This window comes from Sebastes fasciatus, chromosome 2 (assembly GCF_043250625.1).
Source record: "Sebastes fasciatus isolate fSebFas1 chromosome 2, fSebFas1.pri, whole genome shotgun sequence".
NCBI lineage: Eukaryota > Metazoa > Chordata > Actinopteri > Perciformes > Sebastidae > Sebastes > Sebastes fasciatus.
In genome coordinates, this window is record NC_133796.1 from 41,098,070 (window position 1) to 41,122,937 (window position 24,868).

At 40.9% G+C, this 24,868-nt stretch overlaps 1 protein-coding gene across 4 annotated transcripts in view; it reads left to right on the plus strand.

Annotated features, from left to right (window-relative positions):
- The first annotated feature begins 4,955 nt into the window (after positions 1-4,955).
- Positions 4,956-24,868, plus strand: part of lrrk1 (leucine-rich repeat kinase 1) — a 116,032-nt gene continuing 96,119 nt past the window's right edge. For 3 of the 4 annotated variants that reach the window (XR_012592545.1, XM_074624485.1, XM_074624498.1), the window contains exons 1-2: positions 4,956-5,161; positions 12,106-12,252. Coding sequence is in view for 2 of the 4 variants with exons in the window: in XM_074624485.1 (XP_074480586.1) it covers positions 12,183-12,252 (70 nt within the window). In the remaining 2 variants the exon portion in view is untranslated. Of the gene's footprint in view, positions 5,162-12,105; positions 12,253-19,730; positions 19,991-24,868 lie in introns of those variants that run through there. The other variant, XM_074624508.1, reaches the window with a different exon arrangement.

Below are 24,868 nucleotides of genomic sequence, written 5' to 3' on the forward strand. Positions count from 1 at the left end.
CACTTTGTGTGTCATTCCTTGCATCTGATGTGTAGGAATGTGTCTTTTATACAAGAAAGCCTGGTAAAAGGTCAATGTCTGCACACAAACCAGAGGACTGTGGGGAAGATATGACAGGACATTTGATTCATAGCGGGATATAGCATTGACCAATGCTACACACCACATTATGTGGTACTGTTTTATGCAAAATATCATCATAATTAATACCCAAGAGACACTTTATTCATCATTATTTCACAACGCAGTTATCTAAGGTTCACCAGGGGCCTCATGTATAAAAGACTGCGCAGCTTTCACACTGGAAGATGGCGTACTCACAAAATTGGAAAAGTACGTACGCACAGAAATTTCCACATGTATAAAACCGTGCGTACGCCTGTTCCTGCGCACCTTTCCTTTATACATCCCAATTGACGTGAAATTGAGCGCAGCTGCACGTGCCACTTGGTCCGCCTTGTCTCCTCCCATTAATAACTATGCAAATGACTATAAACACGCTCCATGCTGTCACTTATTATACAAATAACGACGGCAAATCACGCTGGAAAAGGAACAAAAAAGAAGAATTTCACAGCGTGTGAAATTGAAGTGTTTGTTACTGAGGTGGAAGCTAGAAAACATATTTTATTTGATTGTCTTTCATCAGGAACCAGTAACAAACGCAACGTCTCCACAGCAGCTGACCGTGCGCTCCCAAAGGCTCCCGAAGGCTTCCGAAGGCTTCCGAAGGCGCACGGTCAGCTGCGCCCCGTGCCCGAACTGCTGAGGGGCGCCGGTCTGGCCGCATCCTCACTAAATATATACTATACGCTGTGCTGGAGTCACAGAGAGAGATTGTCAATACAATGAAGGATATATATAGATATATCTATACAATATATATCTATATCTATAGATATAGATATATATCCCTCCTGTTGTCCTCGGGTCAAATTTGACCCGTTTTCAAACTTCATTTTATCATAAATATGGATTTCTTTCATGTAATTTCCCCAAAATTACATGGGTGGTTCCCTTCTATGGTCTTTGCAAAAAAAATTAATGACCACTATTTTCGTTGCATTATGGGTATTTTATTCAATTTTGTAACACCTGTTGTCTTCCCGGGTCAATTTTGACCCGGTGGTGCAATGTGTCACACTATTGTGGTTTTCAGCAAATAAACACACAGATGCACAACCACACACATACACACACCTCAAACACACCTCACACACCCCTTAGATATGCACGTGCATACACACGCACACACACACACTCACACACACACACACACACACACACACACAGCCGCATTACTCATGTACTCACACATTATTGTGTTTTCCAGCACATGAATACACACAAACACACTTGCACACAACCACGCACATACACACACACTTGGACGCACCCACACGCATGTGTACACACACACACACACACTTGCGCACACACACACACACACACACACACACAGCCGCATTACTCATCTACCAACACATTATTGTGTTTTCCAGCACATGAATACACACACACACGTGCACACAACCACGCACATGCACAAACACATGGACGCACCCACACGTATGTGTACACACGCACACACACGCGCACACACACACACACACACACACACACACACACACACACACACACACACACACACACACACACACATACACACACACACACAGACACAGACACAGCAGCAATACTCACCCATACTCTATAGTGGGCATTGTACATTTCCAGCAGATGAACACACATACACACACACACACACACACACACACACACACACACACGCGCACACACACACGCGCACAACCACACGCGCACAACCACACACACACACACACACACACACACACACACACACACACACACACACACACACACACACACACACATCTTCAAAGCTACAGGTGTGTAAACCTGATTTTATCACAACTTTTTCCTACATCGGAACCAGAGCTTCCAGACAACACAAAATCATGCCACGCACAAACACAAATGCGCACGCATGCACGCATGCCACACAGACAAACTGAATGTATCACTACTGTGCTTTCCAGCACAACTTCAAAGCTAAAGCTGTGTAAACCTGTTCTCATCACATCTTGGATGTACCTGTCCCACCATGGGCTTTGTTCAGACAGCCAGCCCAAATCCATTTTGTGATATATACATACATCATAATAATACATATCCAGATTGTATCCAGATTGATTTTAGAAAGTCTGGAAAGCAAAACAAACATATGAAATGCAAATTTGAAACTGCGATTCCAAACAGATTTCTACAGATGCGTCTCAGGCAGAGTGCTGGGCAGAATCCATGCTGCTGCTAGCAGAGAGCTATGGAGGACAACATGTAGGACAACAGCAGTCAATGGACAGAAATAAATTGTCTGCTGGCACTTTCACTCTGCTTTCACTTTCTGCTGCTGTAGTCTGTAGACTTTCGCAGTGTCTACCAGCTTCCATCGCTGAGTTTGTCTGGTGCAACGAAGGAGTTCTGCACCGCGACTTTACTAAAATGGTACCGATCGGTCGCCAGCTATTTTGACAAGCATAATTGCTACTGTGCAGCAGTAATGACACATTTTACAGATGCAGGTCATTGTGGACTTGGTCTATTAGCTTGTCTTCAAAACTTTCTGCCATTGTTGTCACTGCTGACGTGCCTACTGACCCCTGACCCTGTCACAGACAGCACCATACTGCCCCTACACTGCCCCTACTGTTCATGTTCATATTGCATCTTGCGGAAGAGTAGCGTTAATTTCTGTTTACATGCAGAATCAGCACTCCATACAGATACCAGTCTGTGATAATCCAAAATAACTAAATCTCTGTTTATCTTACTCAAAAACAAGTGGTATAATTTCATGTAAATGAGGCTTATTGACCATACATTCCAAAAAGAGCTGTAAAACTTGTGGTTATGAGTTGAAATGAAGTTGGCTAAAAAGGTGTCATTATGTGCTGTCATTGGATATTATAATATTTATAACATTCTGACTAATCTTTGACATATACCAGTCTGTGATAATCCATCAAAATATGTTCCTACAATTTTGAGTAAAGTCCAAATAATTCATAATTTCTGCGTTTTTTCCTAAAAAAAACGAGGTTTAATTTCATATAAATGAGGATTATTGACCATGAATTTTAAAAACAAAGTGTAAAACTTGTGGTAATGAGTTGGAATGAAGTTGGCTAAAAAGGTGTAACACAGAATTGGGTGATAATTTATACTGAATGCCTTATATAAACAGTCAAACCAGACCCGGTCAATTTTGACCCGGGAAGACAATAGGTGTCACTATTTGCTGCCATTCAAAAAATCAAAATGGTTTAAAACATTTTACCAAACTTTGACATTTATCAGCCTGTGATAATCCATCAACATTATGCTCCTCTGATAATAACTATAGTCAAAATAATTCATAATTTCTGGGTCTTTTTACTCAAAAATTAGGTATAATTTCCTATAAATTAGATTTATTGACCATAAATTCCCCAAAAAAGTGTAAAACTTGTGGTAATGAGTTGGAATGAAGTTGACTAAAAGGGTGTAACACAAAATTGGGTGATAATTTATAGTTTATGCTTCATAAACAGTCAAACCAGACCGGGTCAAATTTGACCCGGGAGGACAATAGGTGTCACTATTTGCTGCCATTCAAAAAATTTAAATGGTTTCAAAAAATGTTTTTGACTAAACTTCGACATATACCAGCCTGTGATAATCCATCAACATTATGTTACTCTGATAATAACTATAGTCATAATTTCTGCTAATTTTTACTCAAAAAATAGGTAAAATTTCACGGAAATTAGGTTTATTAACCCTAATTTTAAAAAAAAAAGTGTAAAACTTGCGGTAATAAGTTGGAATGAAGTTGGCCAAAAAGGTGTAATACAGAATTGGGTGATAATTTACAGTGTAGTATGCCTTGAAAACAGTCAAACAAAACTGGGTCAATTTTGACCCGGGAAGACAAAAGTTGCATGGTCGACAGGAAGACTAAATGAGGGTTAAATGCAACGAATTAAAAAGAATGAATGACGTTCTTGGTGGGATAAGTCATATATTAAAAGACCTTGTTGAAAAATAAATGTTTGTCTCAACTCACCTCGTTGCTTTACATTCTGTGTATCTCATCTAAACGGCGCCGTATAGCTGCTGCATTTGGCTCATTGTTAGGTGTGCCAGGGTCCGGTTCATCCATCTGTAGCTCCAGGGGACACAGGCTCACCACGGTGGTTTGCCACATTGTGCAGCACGCGATTTTGTTTTTGGCACGGTGATTAAGGCATGTCATCTCTGGGAAATTAGTTTAAATGTGTTTTTGTTGTGCCTTTGTGATGTTAAACATTATGCGCAAACTAGTTAAGAAATATGTCGGTTTTATTTTTGATCCCACATCATAAATAAAGCTCAGTAAATTGAGTGGTAAAATTATTTTTACACATTTAGCGAGTTTCAGTATGTTGTAGTTTGACACTGCCAGATGACAGAGTTTGGAGGACGGCCTGCACATTTTCACGACTGGTCTAGAGTTTGCGGCACGGTCCGCACATTCTCACGTCACGTTGATTTTTATACATCCTGGCGTGAACGTGAAACACAGCGTACGCAACATTTTAGTACGTGCGCACCGTTTATACATGAGGCCCCTGGGCACCTCGTTGAGGAGAGCGGCACACCTGGGCAGATCCTGGAGAGGGAAAAGGGACAACAGCACAGGAAACACATCCAGAACAATGTCCAACCTTGTTCATGAGTCACTGAAGTTTACATTATTTCACCTATCTTTACTTTGACTTTTCTATTCCTGCTGGTGAATTGCTGTTGCAAAGAATCTTACTTGGCTTAATTGTAGGTTTTATTCTGAAAGTTTTTTTTTTGAAAATTATTACCGGAAATGCCTCCTCCGTTGTCCAGTGTGACTCGGTCTGACTTGACACCGCAGTGTTCGTCTGGATTGGAAAGTTTGCATCGTGGAATCAGGAAGTTGAGCTGAACAGTACTCTGTGGCAGCAGCAGCAGCAGCAGCCCGCCTGTCTGTCTGCCTGTCTGTCTACCGCTGCTGAGGACCTGAACCCGCTGGAACCCTCTGGAACCCTCTGGTGATGCTCTCTGGACCTCTGGACCTCTCAGCCATGTGGTGAGTTGACTGATAATAACTGTGGTTTATAATAATTCATGTCTGCTGTTTAAACTGCAGCTATTAGCGCGAGGAGTGATGTGGTGTTGCTGCTTCACGCACCATGTTGTCATCAGAGGAAAAACAAACCAATCTGAATTTAAAAATCTGTGAATTTAATACACATTTGATTATTTTTAAAATAACTTTCACTGTCAAACATAACTCAGTATATTTTCCATACTCCCATGAAGTACTTTTTATTTCGGCATTATTATAATCCAGAAAGAGGCACTGATTTCAAAAACACATCAAGGAAGAACAGGTTCCGAACTGCTGCATGAGGTCAGCAGCCCGTTCACCGCTCTGCTGCTGGTGAAGTGAGGTGAATTAAACCTTAATGGATTCTAAAAGCTCAATCATAGGATGCCTGCATTAGCTAAGACCAACCAAAGGAGTGTGTGGAGCCGATCCCAGTTGACAGTGGATGAGAACTGGTGTCCACCCTGGTAGCAGCCTGCCTGCCACTCTATCAGACAAGTATGTTTTTTTGTCTGCCACTCAGAAATTTGATCTGCCACTTTTCAAAACTCTGCGCTAAATGAAGGAATAACATTTAAGATCTTATGTCATTCAATGTTCAATATATTTTACATAATAAACGTTATATGCATGGTAAATTACAGTGTTGGAATTACACTGCAGTTTTCAGGGAGCCCTATTTGAGGGTACTGTACACAGTACTGTACTTTGTTATTGTCATCTATAGTTGTTATTTGCATAAAAACACACAATTCAAATGATTATGATTATTTAAATATTTGCTTTGATTAAAAAAAAATCTTAAATTGTCATAATTATCTCTCTAATATCTATTTTATATTGATGTGAAAACATCTCCTTCTAACAACTGGATTTATTCAAGTTTCTCGCCAAAAACTTAATTTTACAAGATTGCATTTGAACACATCATGTTAATGTTGTAATTTACCTTCATCCAACGGTCATTTTGCTGAGCAGACCGTGAACGTCTCATGATAATAGCTCAATGGCACCTCTGTTAACTTAGTAGCGCTGCTATTTAGCCAATCAGGACTGTGCCAACAGCTAATGTTACTAACTCTCCTCCTGCTGATTTCAACACAGATGTGTTTTTCAGAATGCAGCATTATCAGGGAGATATAGGGTGCGTCCCCTCAGGTTTAGTAGCGCAACGCTTTTGAGCGTTTTTTTTTCTCTCCGCCGTGGATCCGGTCCAAAACAAACTGAGTGATACAGTGTGCGTATGCGTCATTGTGCAGCGTAACTGTCGGAAATCATCAATACAGAGGAATCGATAGTCAGGGAGGCATGAGATGCCGAGAAAGCGGACAGCTACGGTTCTTTATTCCCACCCCAGCGTTTTCCCTGCCTGCCAAAGTGATGGATGTCCTGATTATTTTACCCGCCACTGCCAACAATTTACCCACATTTGGTGGGTGCCAATTTCAGACCCTGCCAGGCATGGTCCTCAAAAAGGCAATTAATTTGCATGAAAAAGAAAAAGAAGAATTCCTACAGTTTCAATAGGGCCTTCGCTAGTCGACGTTGTTGGTGCTCGGGCCCTAATTAGTTAAATATCTGTTAAAAAATAAAGCAGGATTTGCTAAATTGAAGGCAAATTACTTTTCAAAAGAAGCCCTGTTGGTGGTTAGCCACTATGGTTAGCCTATGGGACTAACTAGCTTACTGCTACTTCTGCTACCTCACCGGAAGTTACGCCCATCATCATTTCTACAGCAACGCCTCTGAGAATAAGGTGGATAGCCCATGTTTAAAACAGACAACTGAATAAACTCACTAAAACACTTAAAACATCATATTTTGCAGATGATTATGATTATATATTATTCATGGTGCGCCGTGACCGGCTCTAGGTCTGCTTGGAAAGGCTCGGAGCGAAGGTGACTCGCCACCGCAGCTTTACAGCGCACCCTGCTCCCGGTGTGACTGTCGACCGGGGCGGACTGTCCTCAGTGCGCCCCAACCGCGTCGTGTCGCGGCCCACGTAAAAGGCGCCAGGGGTCTGTGGCGATGTCGGCAACCCTACTGACCTGTCTTCAAACACTGACCAAGGAGTTTAACGCACGCATGAGTCAGAGGGTGCGAGCAAAACCCCGTGGCGCAATGAAAGTGAGGGCCGGCGTGTGCTGGCTGAGGTGGACCACCGGCCCGACTCGCCCGCACCGTCGGGAAGGTGGAACATGAGGAAAGATGGTGACGAGAGGTTAACGTTGCGCTGCTGTAAAGTGGTATCGGTGCCGTTGTATCAGAGCCGTTTTGCGAGTACGAGTACATGAGCACAGTATCGGACCCGATACCCGATACTGGTATCGGTGCATCCCTACTCCGGTCTATAGCTGAGCACTAAATGTATCCGGAAATGTGAATACAGCCTTCCTCTGTAGGCTAATACTCCTCCAAGGACTGTGGCTGGTCATCCGTTGCAGATGTTGAGCAGTACTTTACAGAACAGCATTTTGGAATATCTCTTGGAATTCCTCTTCAGTCTTTAGTTGCTTCACTTTTCTCATAATCAACAACATGTAAGCAGCTTCCATGTCCAGATTTGCTGTTGGACGGCATTTGAGTCAACTGCAGTCTCCATGAAAACAGTGATTTAGCATAGGATGAATTCAAATTTGAGACACTGCATCTTTGCTCACTCTGGGTCAGATCCTCCAGGAAATGCAGAAATACTGCTTTAAAGAGTTTGTCGGACCCTTTCTCTGCAGCTCCACTGGGCGTCTGAGAGTTTCTGTGGCTCGGGGATGTGCTGACCTAGATTTATGGCATACTGGGCTTTTGCAAATTATGTATGGCCTTTTGGAGAGTTTGCAATGAAGCTGTAAAGTTTTTCCTACTACATAAAAAAAATCACAAGGAGAAGATTCAAGCAATGTGCCTGGCAATGGACCTATAGTTATTTTTTTCAGATTCTGGACTGACTGAAAAAAAAATTCTTTACTTGCCTTCACATTTTCACACTTTTTCTTCATGTTTTAACTTTATCAGGGTTTTCACCACCAAAAAGTTGTTAGGACCAGTGGCGCGAGGTGTCAGGGTGGTGTCATTGGGGGGGCAAAACTCAGAGGAGCGTGTCATAAAGAGAATAGCGCTGGTCCACCTTAACAGCCCACAGCCTGAGCCGAAGTTGTGGAAGAAAGAACAAGGACAGAATAGCTCTTTTCCACCCTGACAAGAGAAGAAGGTGAGGAGATATAAATGAGACACACTTGTGAGCTGGGGGAAGGGTACTCAACTAACCAAAACAGCGCGGAGGAGAACAGGGAGAGAACAGTAAGAGTGGCTAAAGGAGATAATTTGAAGATTTAAAGTTGTAGTAGGCAGTATATTTTGGCATCATTGGGCAAAAAATCCCATAATAACCTTTCAGCATATAGTAATTCAAGTGTGACTTCTGCACCTCCTCATGGCTCTATTTTCAGGCTTTAAAAAATCCTCTCTTCCTTCAAGAGATTTCACAATGGCTGTCGGGTCACAAACTTTCTCATTTTACAGCTAAACCGTGCACTACAAGATGATTCTGAAAACTTTACAGGAGAGAAATAGACATTAACGTAACAGAATATTGATTCATATTTGATCAGCGCTGCCTAGTTTGACCGTTTGGTCGGAGTTCGCTCTCATAGACGGCAGCTGGACAGTAGACCTCAGATCAGCTCTTACTGCTTGTTTTCCTCCGGTCTGTGAAATCTTGCAGATGCTGTTAGGAGCACCAAAGGACACCGGAGGACACAGAAGAACATGGATTTTTTGAGGTTACCTGTCTCATGCACTACTATCAGGATATAGCGACCGTTTTATAAAAATAACTTTTTTTAATCATATTTGCTCCAGTCTCACCTACTTCAGCTTTAATTCAGTTTCTGGACATCTTTGCTCTTACAATAAACAGTGACATACTGTATATAAAAGTAAACTGAGCAGCAAGTGATCTAAGAACCGGCTGGATTCCATAAACTTTATTTCTGGAGGTGTGCCGATCCCTGAAGCAGGTGGGATGACTAGAGTTTTGTTCACTTTGGTCCTGTTGTAACTGTGGTCTCCTTGCCTTTGTTGGGCCATTAAGAGTCTCCTTAACTGCAACTCTCCAGGCTTCCCTTTCTTTTTTTCCCCAAACTCCCAAAATCCACACACAATAAACTGAACTGGACTCAATCAGATTGGAATGGACATTCAAACTCATCCTCCCCCATATACACACATTTTCACCCTCACACACGTTCATCTGGAGTCCTCATTTAATGTAATAATAAGGGACATTTGGTTTTCTTGGACTCAGAATTTTAATTTTGTTTCTCTTGAGTTAATGGGCATTTTGGGTGTAAGACTGTTTTGTGTCTGAAACACACCTTTTTGATTTGATTACTGCTATTTGGGCTGAATACAGCAAGATTGGATTTGATACAAATGAATTGATGGTTTGTGTTTTGTTTATCGTGTGCATTTTGCAGCTAGGTTAGCAAGCTATCTGGGCTAACTCTCCAACTCTCTAAGTGGTTTTCAGTAAAAACATATTTAATTGAGAGGGTAGAATTGTGGTTATCCTCCTGTCTGGAACCCAACTCACTTATTTTGGATAAACCTACGCTACAGAAATGACCCAATGTGGGGGCGAACCAGTTTAAGGGCCCTTTTTAAACCATCTATAGCACATGGTCTAAAGTGCATGACACAAGTGCATTTAGGGCATGTACAATTCCACTTTTGCTATTTAAGCGCCACATAATCTGGGCGCAAAATAAGGCGCAAGGAGTAGGGGTGTGACGAAATATCGTGCCCCGAAATATCGCGATATAAAACCGTGACGATATGCATCGTCGAGACAAAAAACTGAATGGCGATATCAGGGCATAATAGGTAGTACGTACATACGGGCTCTGGAGCTAAAGCAAAGCTGCAGCTTCTTCCTGCTGCTCTGCAAGGCCTATGGAAGGAGGCTGAGTACAAGTCATATCTTTGGGGTACAACACATGCGCAGTAAAATCTGGTCTGCCCTTGCCAAAATTGAACCAATTGCAACGCACGGCCGCAGCTTCAGTTACACTGCCCATGTGTCATACACCCAGAGCCATGTCCACCCGTGACCCAGCCTCCTTTAATATGCCCACACACACACACACACACAGCGCAGCCAGTGAACAGCTGATCAGAGAGGCCGCGGTGGAGAGACGAGTTGACGATACGCTCGTTGCTCTTAGTAAGTGCAATAAAAATTGGAATCATTGAATCATGTCGTATCGTATCGCTCTAGATGAGCTAAATATCGTACTTGAATGGTATCGGAACCATGGAAATCATATTATATCGTTGTAAAAACGTGTCGTTACACCCCTATTCATTAATATTATACATTTATTATAGCAGCAGGAAGACATTGCAGCTTTGCTTTAGCCCTGGAGCCCGTATGTACGTAGTACCTATTATGCTCTGATAACGCCATTCAGTCTTTTGTCTCAACAATGCATATCGTCACGGTTTTATATTGCGATATTTCGTGGAACGATATTTCGTCACACGCCTACAAATACATACAGCTTTTATTTGAAAATAATAAAGAGTACAACTGCAGGACCTGCTGATTCAGTTCTCAAGATACAAGGCAGTGCAATATTTAACACAAAATATAATAAACCAACTTCTATTCAAGTTAAATGAACAGTGGTTTAACCTGCTGCTTCTGTCCTCATTTTCAGTATAAAAGGTAGATCAATAATACGGAGATCAACCGCTGATAGTGATCAAACAGTTGATAGAGATCAAACAGCTGATAGTGATCAAATAGCTGATCGTGATCAGACAGCTGATAGTGATCAAACAGCTGATAGTGATCAAACAGCTGTTAGTGATCAAACAGCTGATAGTGATCAAACAGCTGATAGTGATCAAATAGCTGTTAGTGATCAAACAGCTGTTAGTGATCAAACAGCTGTTAGTGATCAAACAGCTGATAGTGATCAAATAGCTAACAACAATCATTCCTCTACAAAAGCTGTTTAAATAATCTGCTGATAGTAATCCAGTAGTCCACCTACAGTGTTCATTTGGGCTCTTTTCATACATGAAAACATCTGGAAAAACATTTTAAAGCTATGTGTTTTTTAACTATTTCTGTTTTGTGCTTTACTTTACTCCTGTCGTGATAATTTGCCTCGTGGACCGTCTGCTCTCCGGCTGGATACGTGAGGCTGATGCTGCGTTCACGTAGATATCATGACGGGGAAAGGAAAGTCATTTTTATCTGAATGAAAAAATTACAGCGCCCGGGGAAAGCTAATGTAGGTGATGCCGCTCTTGTCGAGTGGACTGATAGCGCCTGCTCATGTAATGCTCCCAAAATAAAACTCCGTGGACCGGCTCCTCGGCACCGCAGCGCCAGCAGCTCATCTCCCTCCACGCCGTTACCGGGTGAGAGAGCGAGGAGTCCGTTCGTCCACATGCACGCCATGGATGCGTGCTGGCGCTGCAGAGGGCGGAGCTGGCAAGCTGGCGCATTTCTGGAGAGTAACGTTCAACATTTCTTTACTAATAAAAGTGCTAAAAACACTTTCATATAACGTTTGTTGTCCTTAAATACAAGGCAAAAATCCTTAGTATCAATACAATTGGATCGATATACGTCTCCCGTGAAGGACAACTTGCCGAGTACCTATCGATGTAGTTGGATTGTAGGAATATAAATCGATACATGGATGTAGTAGATGAATCGTTACACCCCTAGTAATGAAATATAAAAATGTATAAGCATCTAACAATCCAAAAAATACCAGCACAGCTCCTCAATCTTTCAAAACTATTTGGTATCATTTGGGCTGCTTTGCTCTAAATTCTGTCTATTTAATGGTTAGAAGATGTTTTGGTGTGTGTTTGTTCTTCATCATGGCTGCTTTGTCTTTGTGCAGAGTGACAGTAGGATCCGGGCCTCCTCCCTGTGGTGGAACTCTGCTCTCGTAGTGATTAACCAGTGACTCCAGTAGGAATGTCCTACTGGTCTGTTGGCCTTCCCCAGGACTCTGGAGACACTCCCAGCAACATGGAGCAACAAAGCAGTGAGTTATCACACAACATGGTCCTTGTTTTCTTGCTGTGGTGTCAGAAGCATCAGGCAGGTTCACCACTGCAGCGCCGCTTAAATTTAGCAAAAGGAGAACTGAAAGTGTGATTGTTTGAGAGCCACAAGCCTTATCTGTCGCTGTCTAACTGTACGCATGCAGGAACCAGACTGTGCTCACTGAACACAGTGAGAAAGTGTCACATATCGCACACAAGTCTTCTCTACTAGCAGATCACAGTAGATTGTAGTACAGCTACAACAGAGTTAATGCTAGATGATAGGGGATACCAGTAGAAGCTAGAGTATGGTACATTAGATTATAGGAGGTTGACAAGCCGCATTTTTTCCCAGCAACAAGGAAGCTGTTGTGATCTGCTGTTATATTTGTCTTTTAACTTCCTGTCTACGTCAGGAGTGGGGACGTGTATTGTCCTGGTTGACTTCTTCTGCTTGTGACCCCCTTTGTGTCTGCATTTTAACAAACATTTGACCAGTTTTGCAGTGTAACATGGTGCGTTTAACACTGCTCCTCCTGCACAGTACCCTATGGCCTGCTTGGTTGGGCCTGCTTGTCTGTTCTTTGCAGTTTGTTCTGAATTCATCCGCCCTTCCCAAGGCTGTGCTTACTCCATACAAGCTACAGAAACCAGTCAGGTAGTGTGATGCATCAGGTCAGAGATGGCTCCGTGGAGGTAGAATGTCTGGAGAAAATCTCTCAGGCAGCAGTATATTTATAAGAAAACTGCTTTGTTGGGTTGGTCTGGATTTTTTAAGCACTCTTCCAATTACTATATATATATTATATGATATCATATTATGTAATATTGCTATGGACAAAATATTCGGTTCACAGGGATTAGTTTTTATTATGTTCATTTATGTGATTACAAAATGGCAAAATTCTGTAGGGACTTAAGTACAGCTATTTACAAAAACCGAGACAAGTCCACTGGATTATCTGCATGTCAAGGCCCTAACTTACCTGATTTGACCACTGTCCGAAAATCATCCCAAAATACAATTTAAACTGCCCCAAAGTGAATGTTGGCCGTCCAAATTATAAAATGACTGTTTTTCTAAAATCAAATTATTTCTATTAATACAAATGATACGAAGGTGGCATCAATATAACACCATGGAAAATATTATTATAAATTTGCTCACATTTTATAAAAAAAACAAACATTTGTTACGTATACATAGCTTATTAATTTATTCATATTACATGCATTCAATTCATAAATCAACTTCTTTTGGAAATTATTTTTCCTTTCATTTGTAAACACTCCAGGTTTTATTTGTATCGTCCCTGATCAGGACGCCCTTAAGTTAGAGCCCAGCATTCATTGTAGCCATGAAATGTTACTCTTCTTAAGTATGACTGTGTTTCTAAAACTAGTGATGATAAGAGGGAGCACTTTTTCCTTTTAGAATCGATGGAAGCTTTGAGCATTGGAGCTCATTCTTGGGAACAGAGTGTGTAACAAAATAGGCTCGAAGGTCTTTCAACTCAATCTTACATTTACATCTGCATCTGTGTGTAGTGAATGGAACTGGTTTAGGTGTCATTATGTGAACTCAATATGGACCTTCAGTCACATGTGATTGTATATGGGGGAGATGGCATGTCACTGTCTCTACATTACAGTTGCTTTGTTTAGGGACTGTTAACACTTGGGAACAGTGTAGTGTTCTGTGATAGACAGACACCTTTTAGGTTTTTGATAATAAAACAGTATTTTTACATATAGGATGTTGCACTGCTGCTTTTCACTTTGGGGATGTTTCTATACAGTAAATACATCCTATGTGTTTGTGACTGGTTACTGTTCGACCAAAACCTGGAGCTCCGATGAGCTGCTCCGGTGAGCTGCTCCGGTGAGCTGCTCCGGTGAGCTGCTCCAGTGGGCTGTGTGTCGAATGTAAAGCAGCAGATATAGCCGTCATTGTAATAAATATCACAATCTAATACGATTAAGTTGCGAAAACCCCCGGTGTTTCTGCTGGCGATGTTCTGCCTTAGTAATAGTAGTTACTGGATGTAACTTGAGTTGCATGAGAACTGCAAGGAGAGGAAGAGGTAGAGAGACGGTGCCTGGATGCATGCGAGAGATGTGACCCGAGACTAGATTATTATACTTCATTCATTCAAAAATTGATTAGAGGACGAACCCTGTGAGATGCACCATTTGTTTTCAAAGGGGGTCCTCGGGCACAAAACATAGAAGTTAAACATTTAAGCACATAAATAATAATAATGGTGATAAATGAAACAAAAACATAAATTCAACAACCGAACAATCAACATAGAACATCAATAAGGGACATACACAAAGGCTCTCCCTCCATCCCATCCAAAGCCACACCAACATAACATGAAAATAATGAACATAAACATAAAGATGAAAATAATAATAAAATAACATGATGTCAAAATACTGAGTTCATGAAGTGAAAACAAAGGCAAATACAATCCAAAACAAGAACAAGTAGATTTGAGATAAGCCAGCAAAGAAGTCTTGATATCATGGAAAGAAGTAATTGATCTGAGTAAATTGGGCTGATTCTTCCAGTCTGATGGAGCTTTGATCTGAAAAGTACGTCTCCAAACTTTAAGAATTCTAGGAATGATTTAAAAAAAAAAAGTTTGTTGAATATGTCTAAGTGAATATGATGATCTGAATGGGACTAAAAGCTGTTTGAAGTTTAAAGGATAATTGAAGTAAATGCATTTGAAAACAAAGAGCAACCAATGAAAATGTCTCCTAGAGTGAAGTGGTAACCAGTTAACTGTATCATACATGAAACAATGATGTGTGCGATAAGGACACCTCAGAACAAATCTACAAATATTATTGTAAAATTGCAAAAAATAGTTTACAAAAATGCAGTGCAGTGGTGATACAGACAATTCATAAACCAGACGTAATAGAATAGAATAGAAAGCGTTATTGTCATTGTATTAGATACGAGATTCACAGTTGCCACTTCTGGTCAGTGCTTTAAAACAAATACCTGACAAGACTAAACGAGGCAGATAAAACATAACAGGTATAAAACACACACAGTTATAAAGCAATATAAAACAGGTAAAGTAGAAGTAATAAATAAGTATAAACAGAAGTGTAACACTAGAGTATAAAATATAAAAATAGATGTGATGTAAACAGAGGTAATTGTAAAATAGGTAGGCTAGATGTAATAAATAAAATGTAAACAAGTTTCACTTGAGGTGTATATTGCATCAAGGATACATTGCACAGATAGAGGTATTCACATTCAGTGTATTAATATTGCACAGATTTATTGTTTGTTCAGTGTCCGTATGGCCCAGGGGAAGAAACTGTTTGTGAGTCTGGAGGTGCGGGCTTTCATTGACCTGTAGCGCCTGCCAGAGGGCAGCAGGTCAAACGGGTGATGAGCTGGGTGGGAGGAGTCCCTGAGGATGCGAACCTGCCGATGCGCATTCTAGCCCCCCCCTTGTTTTCTAAGATAATGTTGAAAAGTTCTCATTTCAAGCATCACATTAAACATTTGCTTAAAGGCATTTTAACAAAGACACTGCCATGCTAATGAAATACCAGGAAATTCTCTCTACTCTACTTATCATGAAATTGAATCATTAGTTGCTAGTGTTGATACACCTTCTAAAGCTGTTTTATGAAGCTGTGTATTTAACACGTGTAACAATATGAGCAGATAGCATGTGAGCTGTTTGTTGACCAGCAACAGCTGGTTGCAGTGACTGCACACAACATCTCAGAGGTCCCGAGTGTGGTTGCCAGTTTGAGCTTTGTCCTGACTCAGAACTCTGAAGGATTGTTGACTAATGTGCTGATCAATAATAATAGCTTACACACAGGGTTACCACTAGGGCTGTGTATTGGCGAGATTCTGGCGATATGATACGTATCATGATACAGGTGCTACGATTCAATATTTTGCGATACTGTAAGCAAGGCGATGTATTGCATTTTTTTTTTTTTTTAAATCTAATTTAAGGAAAACTGTTGTAATATAAAGAACACATCATCATATGCATAAAATCGGAATAAAAAAAAGTTTACTTTTTTATGCAACCAGAACAGTGGGATCTGCATTTGCATTTATCACAGTCCCTGTAGCATCAACATCACAGCACTATGAGAGGACACATACACAGAGCATCTCTTTACCAATAAAATAAGGTATTAACTGAGTTCATCTTTGCATTTAAACTATTCATTAAAAATTGATACAGTGTTTTTGAGAATTGATACAGTATCAAAACAAAGAGGACGGCACGCGGGTGTTCAGCCCGGCACATTTCAGTTTACACAGAAACATTAACAGTAAGGATTTAAGATGGTCCATAAAAAACATTATTCATTAGACTCTATTACACACCTGGTTTATTCATTAGACTATATTACACACCTGGTTTATTCATTAGACTATATTACACACCTGGTTTATTCATTAGACTCTATTACACACCTGGTTTATTCATTAGACTATATTACACACCTGGTTTATTCATTAGACTGTATTACACACCTGGTTTATTCATTAGACTGTATTACACACCTGGTTTATTCATTAGACTATATTACACACCTGGTTTATTCATTAGACTATTACACACCTGGTTTATTCATTAGACTATATTACACACCTGGTTTATTCATTAGACTGTATTACACACCTGGTTTATTCATTAGACTGTATTACACACCTGGTTTATTCATTAGACTACATTACACACCTGTTTTATTCATTAGACTATATTACACACCTGGTTTATTCATTAGACTATATTACACACCTGGTTTATTCATTAGACTGTATTACATACCTGGTTTATTCATTAGACTATATTACACACCTGGTTTATTCATTAGACTGTATTACACACCTGGTTTATTCATTAGACTGTATTACACACCTGGTTTATTCATTAGACTACATTACACACCTGTTTTATTCATTAGACTATATTACACACCTGGTTTATTCATTAGACTGTATTACACACCTGGTTTATTCATTAGACTATATTACACACCTGGTTTATTCATTAGACTACATTACACACCTGGTTTATTCATTAGACTATATTACACACCTGGTTTATTCATTAGACTATATTACACATCTGGTTTATTCATCAACCATCTCTTTTAATTTTGCTTAATGAAGTTTGACAAAAACAAGTTAATAGATGTTTTGATAGTCACCTCTAGTCTCGTAAGGCAAGAGCCTGGAAGACGTTCAGATGGGCAGTAAAAAACGCAAAATAAAACCCCACAATTGGCGTTGTCAAGGTAACGTGATATGTCACCGTAAAGTGCTGTCCCATTCATATTTATACCATTTCAGGCCCTCGCAGCCTCTCACACTCAACCATTTACCAGGTGGCGTCAGTCAAGTCCCTGAGGGTTCTGGGTTTTAGGCCTTTGGTAGGTGACAGATTGGGATTGGGCCTATCTGGATGGGTAAAAGCAGGTCATCTGCCCCTCCTTCATGACCCTGCTGTTGGCCAGCTTTAGACACGGTCAGACACTACCTGGCTTTGGTGAACTAGCATTTGTATGAGGGATGGAAATGACAGTATTGGTGTGGTGATTTTCTTCTTGTCAACATGTTCACAGATACAGCAACACTGTATATACTGAGTGTGTATCAAAGCCTGACACGATATTCCCCTCTGCTCCATTGTTAAAAACACATCAATGAGCCACACTGCTGCGCTGGGTGACATATTCCTATATTACCATGAACACACACACTGTAGTTTATTTTGACCCAATCCCACATACACCTCCCTGCTGCCACAAATACTCACTAGCCACTGAAGATTGTCCCAGACCAATGCACAATTTCCTCTCGTTGGAGTAATGTTTTCCTAAACACTACAGTGATTTAAAAAAAAGAAATGAAAAGGAATCTATATGCTGTATATGTGAGTTGTTTTTAGGGATTTACGTCTTCAGTAGGAACTAGGGATGAAGCGGTTCAGGTAAAAAATCTGTACCGTTCGGTCAGCTAGTCACGGTTCGGGTCGTGTATGAATTGTTCTGTTCATTTGAAATAAGTTATGAGGCCGATTGTGTATTTTTTTCATGTAGAGTTAGGCTCCCGTTTATTGTCACACTAGAAATCAAGGCCTATTGAAGGAGGCTGGGACACAGGCGGACATGGGTCTGAGGTACGGGGTTTAACACATGCGCAGTGTAACTGAAGCTGCGGTCGTGCGTTGCTATTGGCTCAATTTCGGCGAGACCAGATTTTTACTGTGCATGTGTTGATGAAGCGTGACCCAGCCTCCCTCTCAGTTGGCACGAGTGAAGTGGCGAGTGCGGCTGTCAGTCAGTTTAGGAAATGGCGAGTGGATACGATAAAGTCCAGTTAGAGGATCCCCCAGCATCGTTTGGCTCTGCTGTATGGAGCATTACAGATTTAGTGTTACCATGAAAATGACGGAAAAAAGTAATGGATAAACAGCGACTGTGTGAGCACCGTGCAACACGTGTGGTTGATGCTAGCGGCAACACTTCCAATATGATGAACCATTTATGAAGACATCACTCTGGTGTGTTCGTTGATAGAGCAAGGAAGAGAGAGTCGGGTAGGAAGGAGCAACTCCTCCTCCTCGCAGCATTTGAACAGCCTCTATATTCAGACTCAGACTCAGACTCAGACTCAGACAGGGTAAAAACACAACTACAGCATCGGGGAGGTTCATAGTGAAAGATATGCAGCCTTATGCAGTCGTGGAGGACGCTGGATTTCAGCATATGATTAACGTAACGTTATTTGAGCCGCACTATACACTTAAAAGCAACACAGTAATTCCAGTAGCACAATCCCTGTTATGTGTTTTATATTTATTAGTTATTTTTAAATAACACAGTGGTACATAAATCCAACCGTATTCCTCCAAATACTGCACTTTGTGAGTAGAAAAACTAATCTTTCAATTAAGAGCTGATAATCAGGTAATTGAGACATATGTTATACAGTTGTTTTTTTTTTTGTATAGTTCTGGTTGATCTTATGCTTCAATTTATGTTGATGGCTTTAGTCTATAATTACATCATATTTATATGAAAATAACAAAGCTGCATTTTTAGTTTGCACTAATGACTGTAGAAGACTTATTCTTTCAGTTAAGATTTGACAATGAAGAAGTGTTTATGTTCTTTATGGAAGCCATACTTTTGTTAAGGCAAACATTTGTTAACAAATTTTTGCCAAATAAATGAAAAGCATGTTGAAATCAGAACATGACCTCCTCGCTGTAACAGAAATGTACCGAACCGAACCCAAAACTGTGACCCCAAAACCGTGACATGAACCCAACCGTGAATTTTTAGAACCGTTCCACCCCTAGTAGGAACCAATGGAGGTGAGTGCTGTATAAGATTACAGTAGATCAGTGCAGACACGGTGTGAGGGAGAGAGAAACAGGAAGCTCAGCGGCTGGCGTGGCTCTTTAACAAAGGAGCATCATTCCCCTGCTCCTTGTCCCTGCTACCCCCTCCTCCTGTTCCATACCTCTCCCTTCCTGCCTCCTTCATCCCCCCATTCTCGTCAGCCTGTCAAAGGGGTTAGAGAGGAGGCAGATCATCCAGGGAAGACAGCAGGGTAGAAGCCACGCAGCAGCTGAAGGGAAGCCATGAAAAGAAAGCACTCAGCTTTGGATTTAATAGAGGCAGGAGGAAGAGGAGGATTCACTGCTTCGCTATGAGCAGGTTGGTAGGAGAGAGGAGCAGACGGGCTGAGCTAAACGCTGACCGGAGCCTTGTTTATATGCTGCACATGTAGGACTGACTGAGCCTTAAATCTACTCTGTACTGAGCTCCAACTCTTGCTATCAGTTTATTGATGTCCGATCTGGCTCAGCCAGTGTGGTCTGCAGATCTATGTGATGGATCTGATGACTTCCATACTGTGGAGCTCATTAATACAGCAGCGGTTGTTTATGAGAATACATTAACCTGATTCTGATGGCACTCTGAATATATTTCACTCAAGTATGCATGTATGTATTACACTGCAGGTTTTAATGGAGGATTTTAGTGGGACATTGTCTAAATCCCTCAAGAACCAGAAAATGCATTTCTTGCAGAAAATGCATGTGGATGCTGACAGCTCGCTTAAAATGCAGAAATGTGAAATGGATTGCCTGCAATTTGTAAAAGCTCAAATGAGTTGTACTGCACTACTAGAACACCTGGGATTCCAAATGTAAAACTAGCAGAGTTGGAACCTGAAGCTAAGAGCTGAAATGCATGGCTGGAAAAGTTGGAAGCTAAACTGTAATACTGTGGAAGTTGAAATGAATCGACTGAAAAGAAGAAATGCTTCGTGCTTTAAAAAGCATAAACGGTAGAAAAAAAGTTGATGATGCTTAAAGATTCTCTATACGACATTCAGAGCATTAATATAGCGGCAAACAATTCTTTACAGTGTAAAGATAGTAATGGCGTCCTGAGCAGAGGGTGAAATCACTCTCCCTCTGTGTGTGTTGTAATCCAAGCTTCTTTTATATGTTTGTTTATTTTAAAGGTCCTATATTGTAAGAAGTGAGATTTTCAGGTCTTTTACATAATAAAGCAGGTTTAAGTGCTATATAAATACTGTTAAACTATCAAAACGCTCAATATACAGAGAAAGACACAGCGGTTTTAAACGTAAACATTCTAAATTTGTCCCAGTTTATTTCCTGTTTTAGTGTATGTAAATAACATCAGCTGACAGGAAGTAAACATGGACCCAAACTATTGCCTAGCAATGGAATTCCGTTGCAATTCCGTTGAAATGCACTAAAACGGAGCATTTCAGACGGAGGGTAAATACAGGTATATCAGGCAGACAGTATGAGGAAAATAATGTTTTTTGAACATTACAGCATGTAAACATGTTCTAGTAGAAACACAAAGTACAAGTATGAACCTGAAAATGAGCATGATATGGGACCTTTAAGTAGGGACAATGCACATTAATTAACATGAGCCATCATGTAAATGTGCCAGATTTAGCCACACAGGCTAATTTTCAACTGTAGTCCCTGGCAGGTTGATGGCAGTAAAGGAAACATACAAGAGCATATACGCACATACAATTAGTAAAACATGCACACATTATGTCAGCATGTTTGAATGTCCAGTAACCACTTTTTTATAGATTTGGAGAAAGAGTTGCTTTGCTTACATATCCAGTCCGGCCGTGCGTGCATGTTAGTGCATGTTAGTGCATGGGAGTCTCCCTATTGTGCCCCACTGGCTAGTTAATGCCTGCCGCTCTGCACTGCGCTTATACGGCGGTTACTGTTACCCACCCTCCAGTTCCCCACCGATATCCACCGTTAGCCTAGCTCTGTCAGCACTGCTGCTGTTGTTTGCACTGTTTGTGCTGTTAGCAGCCGTCGCCATGTTGAGAGCCGCGTGGAGGCAATCCCTCAATGATAAATTTGCTCTGAATTCCATATAGAGCTCTTCCAGAGAGCATAACAATTTGACATATGAATGGTTTATGTAGCTGAAAGTATGCAGAAGTTGTAGCCTAGAACTTACATCATAAAACTAGAGAAGGCAATTTCTGAAGAATTTGTGGTGTGAATGCTGGATGTTGAAAAGCTGACACTAAACTGTATGGCCGGCTTTAAAAGTTGAATAATACCAGTAGTGTTATTATGGTATGGATTGCCTCTGAGCGAGACGAACGGCGTAACCGCGGTTTTGCACTCTGCAGCTCAGATTATCGCAGTCTTGGAAAGGGAGGAGTGAGTGGAGGTGTACTCAGTAGGTTGTAATCTGCAACCACACCACTAGATGTCGCTAAATCCTACACACTGTCTGTTTAATTGTTATACCATGAGAGATAGGACACCCTGCTGTGTGAGATTTGTGTGTGTAGTGTCAAAAATGTGATAATTAAAGCTATATAAAAAATCTTGCTTGAATACAAGCAAGGAAGACACATCAGGATGAGCACTGTGACCTGAGAGCTCCATTACCAGCAGACACAACTAGAAACCCTTTATGGAGGACATGATCTGGACAGTTTACGTCAAAGTGGAAGTTACTACTTTGTGCATTATGTATGCCCAATTTCTATTTCCATGTCATTGACTATGAATAAAGTGCTTTTATTTATTCTTCACACCGTCATTTTTTAAATGGCGGACTCCACCACTTACAATGACAACGGCTATATACAGAACTAATTACAGATAAAATAGCTCTACATAAATACATTGAAAGACTATTGCTGAAAAAATAACTATAAATAGGAAAATAAGGAGATGAGGGTTTGATTTCACGAAAGACTTCAGAATTATAGTTAGTTAACTTTTAACATGTTTTACACAAGTAATTGATGTAATACTAACACCATCATTTTACAGAACTACATAGTGTCAGTTATCCCTTCTTAACTGACAGTGTTTCATCAAAAGAGGAAGCTTGTGGCGGGCCTTCAGGATCACTGGGTCACTGGGCGGCACAAACATGAAGCAGCTGAAAGTGACAAAGAGTATTTGGTATCTGTGAGAAAACAAGTACTACTTTATGAATACCTTACAGATGCATTTTGTTAGGGTTAGACAATTGAAGTGTTGATATCAGAGTATCAGTAGAAGTCTTCTCATCAGTAGAATGGCACCACTGATTTAAAGGTCCCATAGCATGCTCATTTTCAGGTTCATACTTGTATTTTGGGTTTCTACTAGAACATGTTTACATACTTTAATGTTTAAAAACCCATTATTTTCCTCATGCTGTCTGCTTGAATATACCTGTATTTACCTTTCTGTCTGAAACGCTCTGTTTTAGTGCATTTCAATGGAATTGCAACAGAATTGCATTGCTAGGCAACAGCTTGGGTCCATGTTTACTTCCTGTCAGCTGATGTCATTCACATCCACTGCAACGGGAAATAAACTGGGACCCATTTAGAATGTTTACGTTTAAAACTTTGAAATGGTCTAAATATTATATATTTGTGACATCACAAATGGAAAGAAATCCTAACGGCTCGTTTCGAACGTACAATTTCTGAATACGGGCTGTGTGTGTTTCTCTGTGGATTAAGCGTTTTCATACTTTCACAGTATTTATATAGCACTTCAACCTGCTTTATAATATAAAAGACATTAAAATGTCACTTTTTATAATATGGGACCTTTAACTGAGTACATGTTCAGAGTCTTTCCATTGAGCACTGACTGTAACTGACCTGTAGCAGTCTCCTGTCCAGCAGACTGATGGGGAAACAGATCATTTGACCAGCTACCAAAAGTTTAGTTTTAATGTAATCACTGTCCATTGGTTGTGTGTACTGCAAGGTTGAGTGCGATTGATTTAGCTATGGGCTCGTACTATTAATGATGCTGTCACCAGTGTGTGTTTTGCGTGTTAGGAATACTTCGTTGAATACCGTCCACAGTGGCTGTGAAGCTTGTTCCTTCTTGTGGTCCAGCACTGACGGAGTGAAAGTGAAACAGTTGATTAATGTTCAGTGTAGAGACGATCGAGGTGGAAATCCCCTTGAAAGCTTCACACTGACACTGATCAGCAGCACCCACGATGGTCATTTTGTAAAATACTGTAAAATACTGATCACTCCCTGAGTCCCTGAAGTCTATACAGTAGAATGCTTCTTTGTTTTTCAAATAGAAATGCTGCTGAGTCAGCATGTGGAGCATGTGGAGAGCTAAAAGTGTCCATTGAAACCACTGAATGAAATTCTATTAGGCACCGCACTAGCTTTTTGTTGTCGAATCAGTGTTTTTTTTCAGTTCCCTGCTTTTTATTATATTGTTGCTAGTAGGGATGCTCATTTTGAAAGATGTTCTTAACGGATAACCGACCCTCGTTAACCGATTATTAACCGTTAACCGCCAAGACTTGTGCCTCGCATGCAGCGGTGTACCAGCTGCAGGAGCACAACAGATATTGGTTGACGGGAGTCCCCAGTTCACCGTCCGGGAGCGTTAACTTAGCAGCTACGATGCTGCGTGTAGTGTCGCGGACATGCAGCCACTTTCCCAGTAAAAGTCTCCACCGCACATCTAGTTTAGTTTAACAGGTTGTCAGCTGTGTGTCTGCCCGGCTTAACTTTAGCGAGTGGCCAACAAACAGTGTGTGTATTTGTGCTACGTTAGCAGCTCTAGCATTGCCGGAGGCTTCGTGTTCGCCGCCGCCACACGCAGTCTGAGTAACTTTAGTGAGTTTCCAACAGACCGTGTGTGTGTGTGTGTGTTGGTGGTGAGTGTGAGGTTGTTGGTGGCGTTCTAGCTGTGATCGTAGGTGTAGCAGTGTGTGGACAGTTTATTTGTCGGTGAATAAATGCTATGAAACTACAACTCCTCCACTCCGCTCAAGCGAGCTGGAGAGACCGGACCCTACTTCCTGTATCCTACAACTCCGGCTCCGCCTCTTAAGGTGGTCTGTTAAGGTGGACCAGCTTTTCTCCTTAAAGAGACGAGCCGCTCCTCTGAGCCGCTCAGCTTTTGAGTTAATTATTAACATTTCTTTTAACCGTTTTAACCGATAGCATTAATCAGTTAAAATGCTTAATGTGGGTTAACCGTTAAATGGTTAATTATGGACATCCCTAATTCTGTA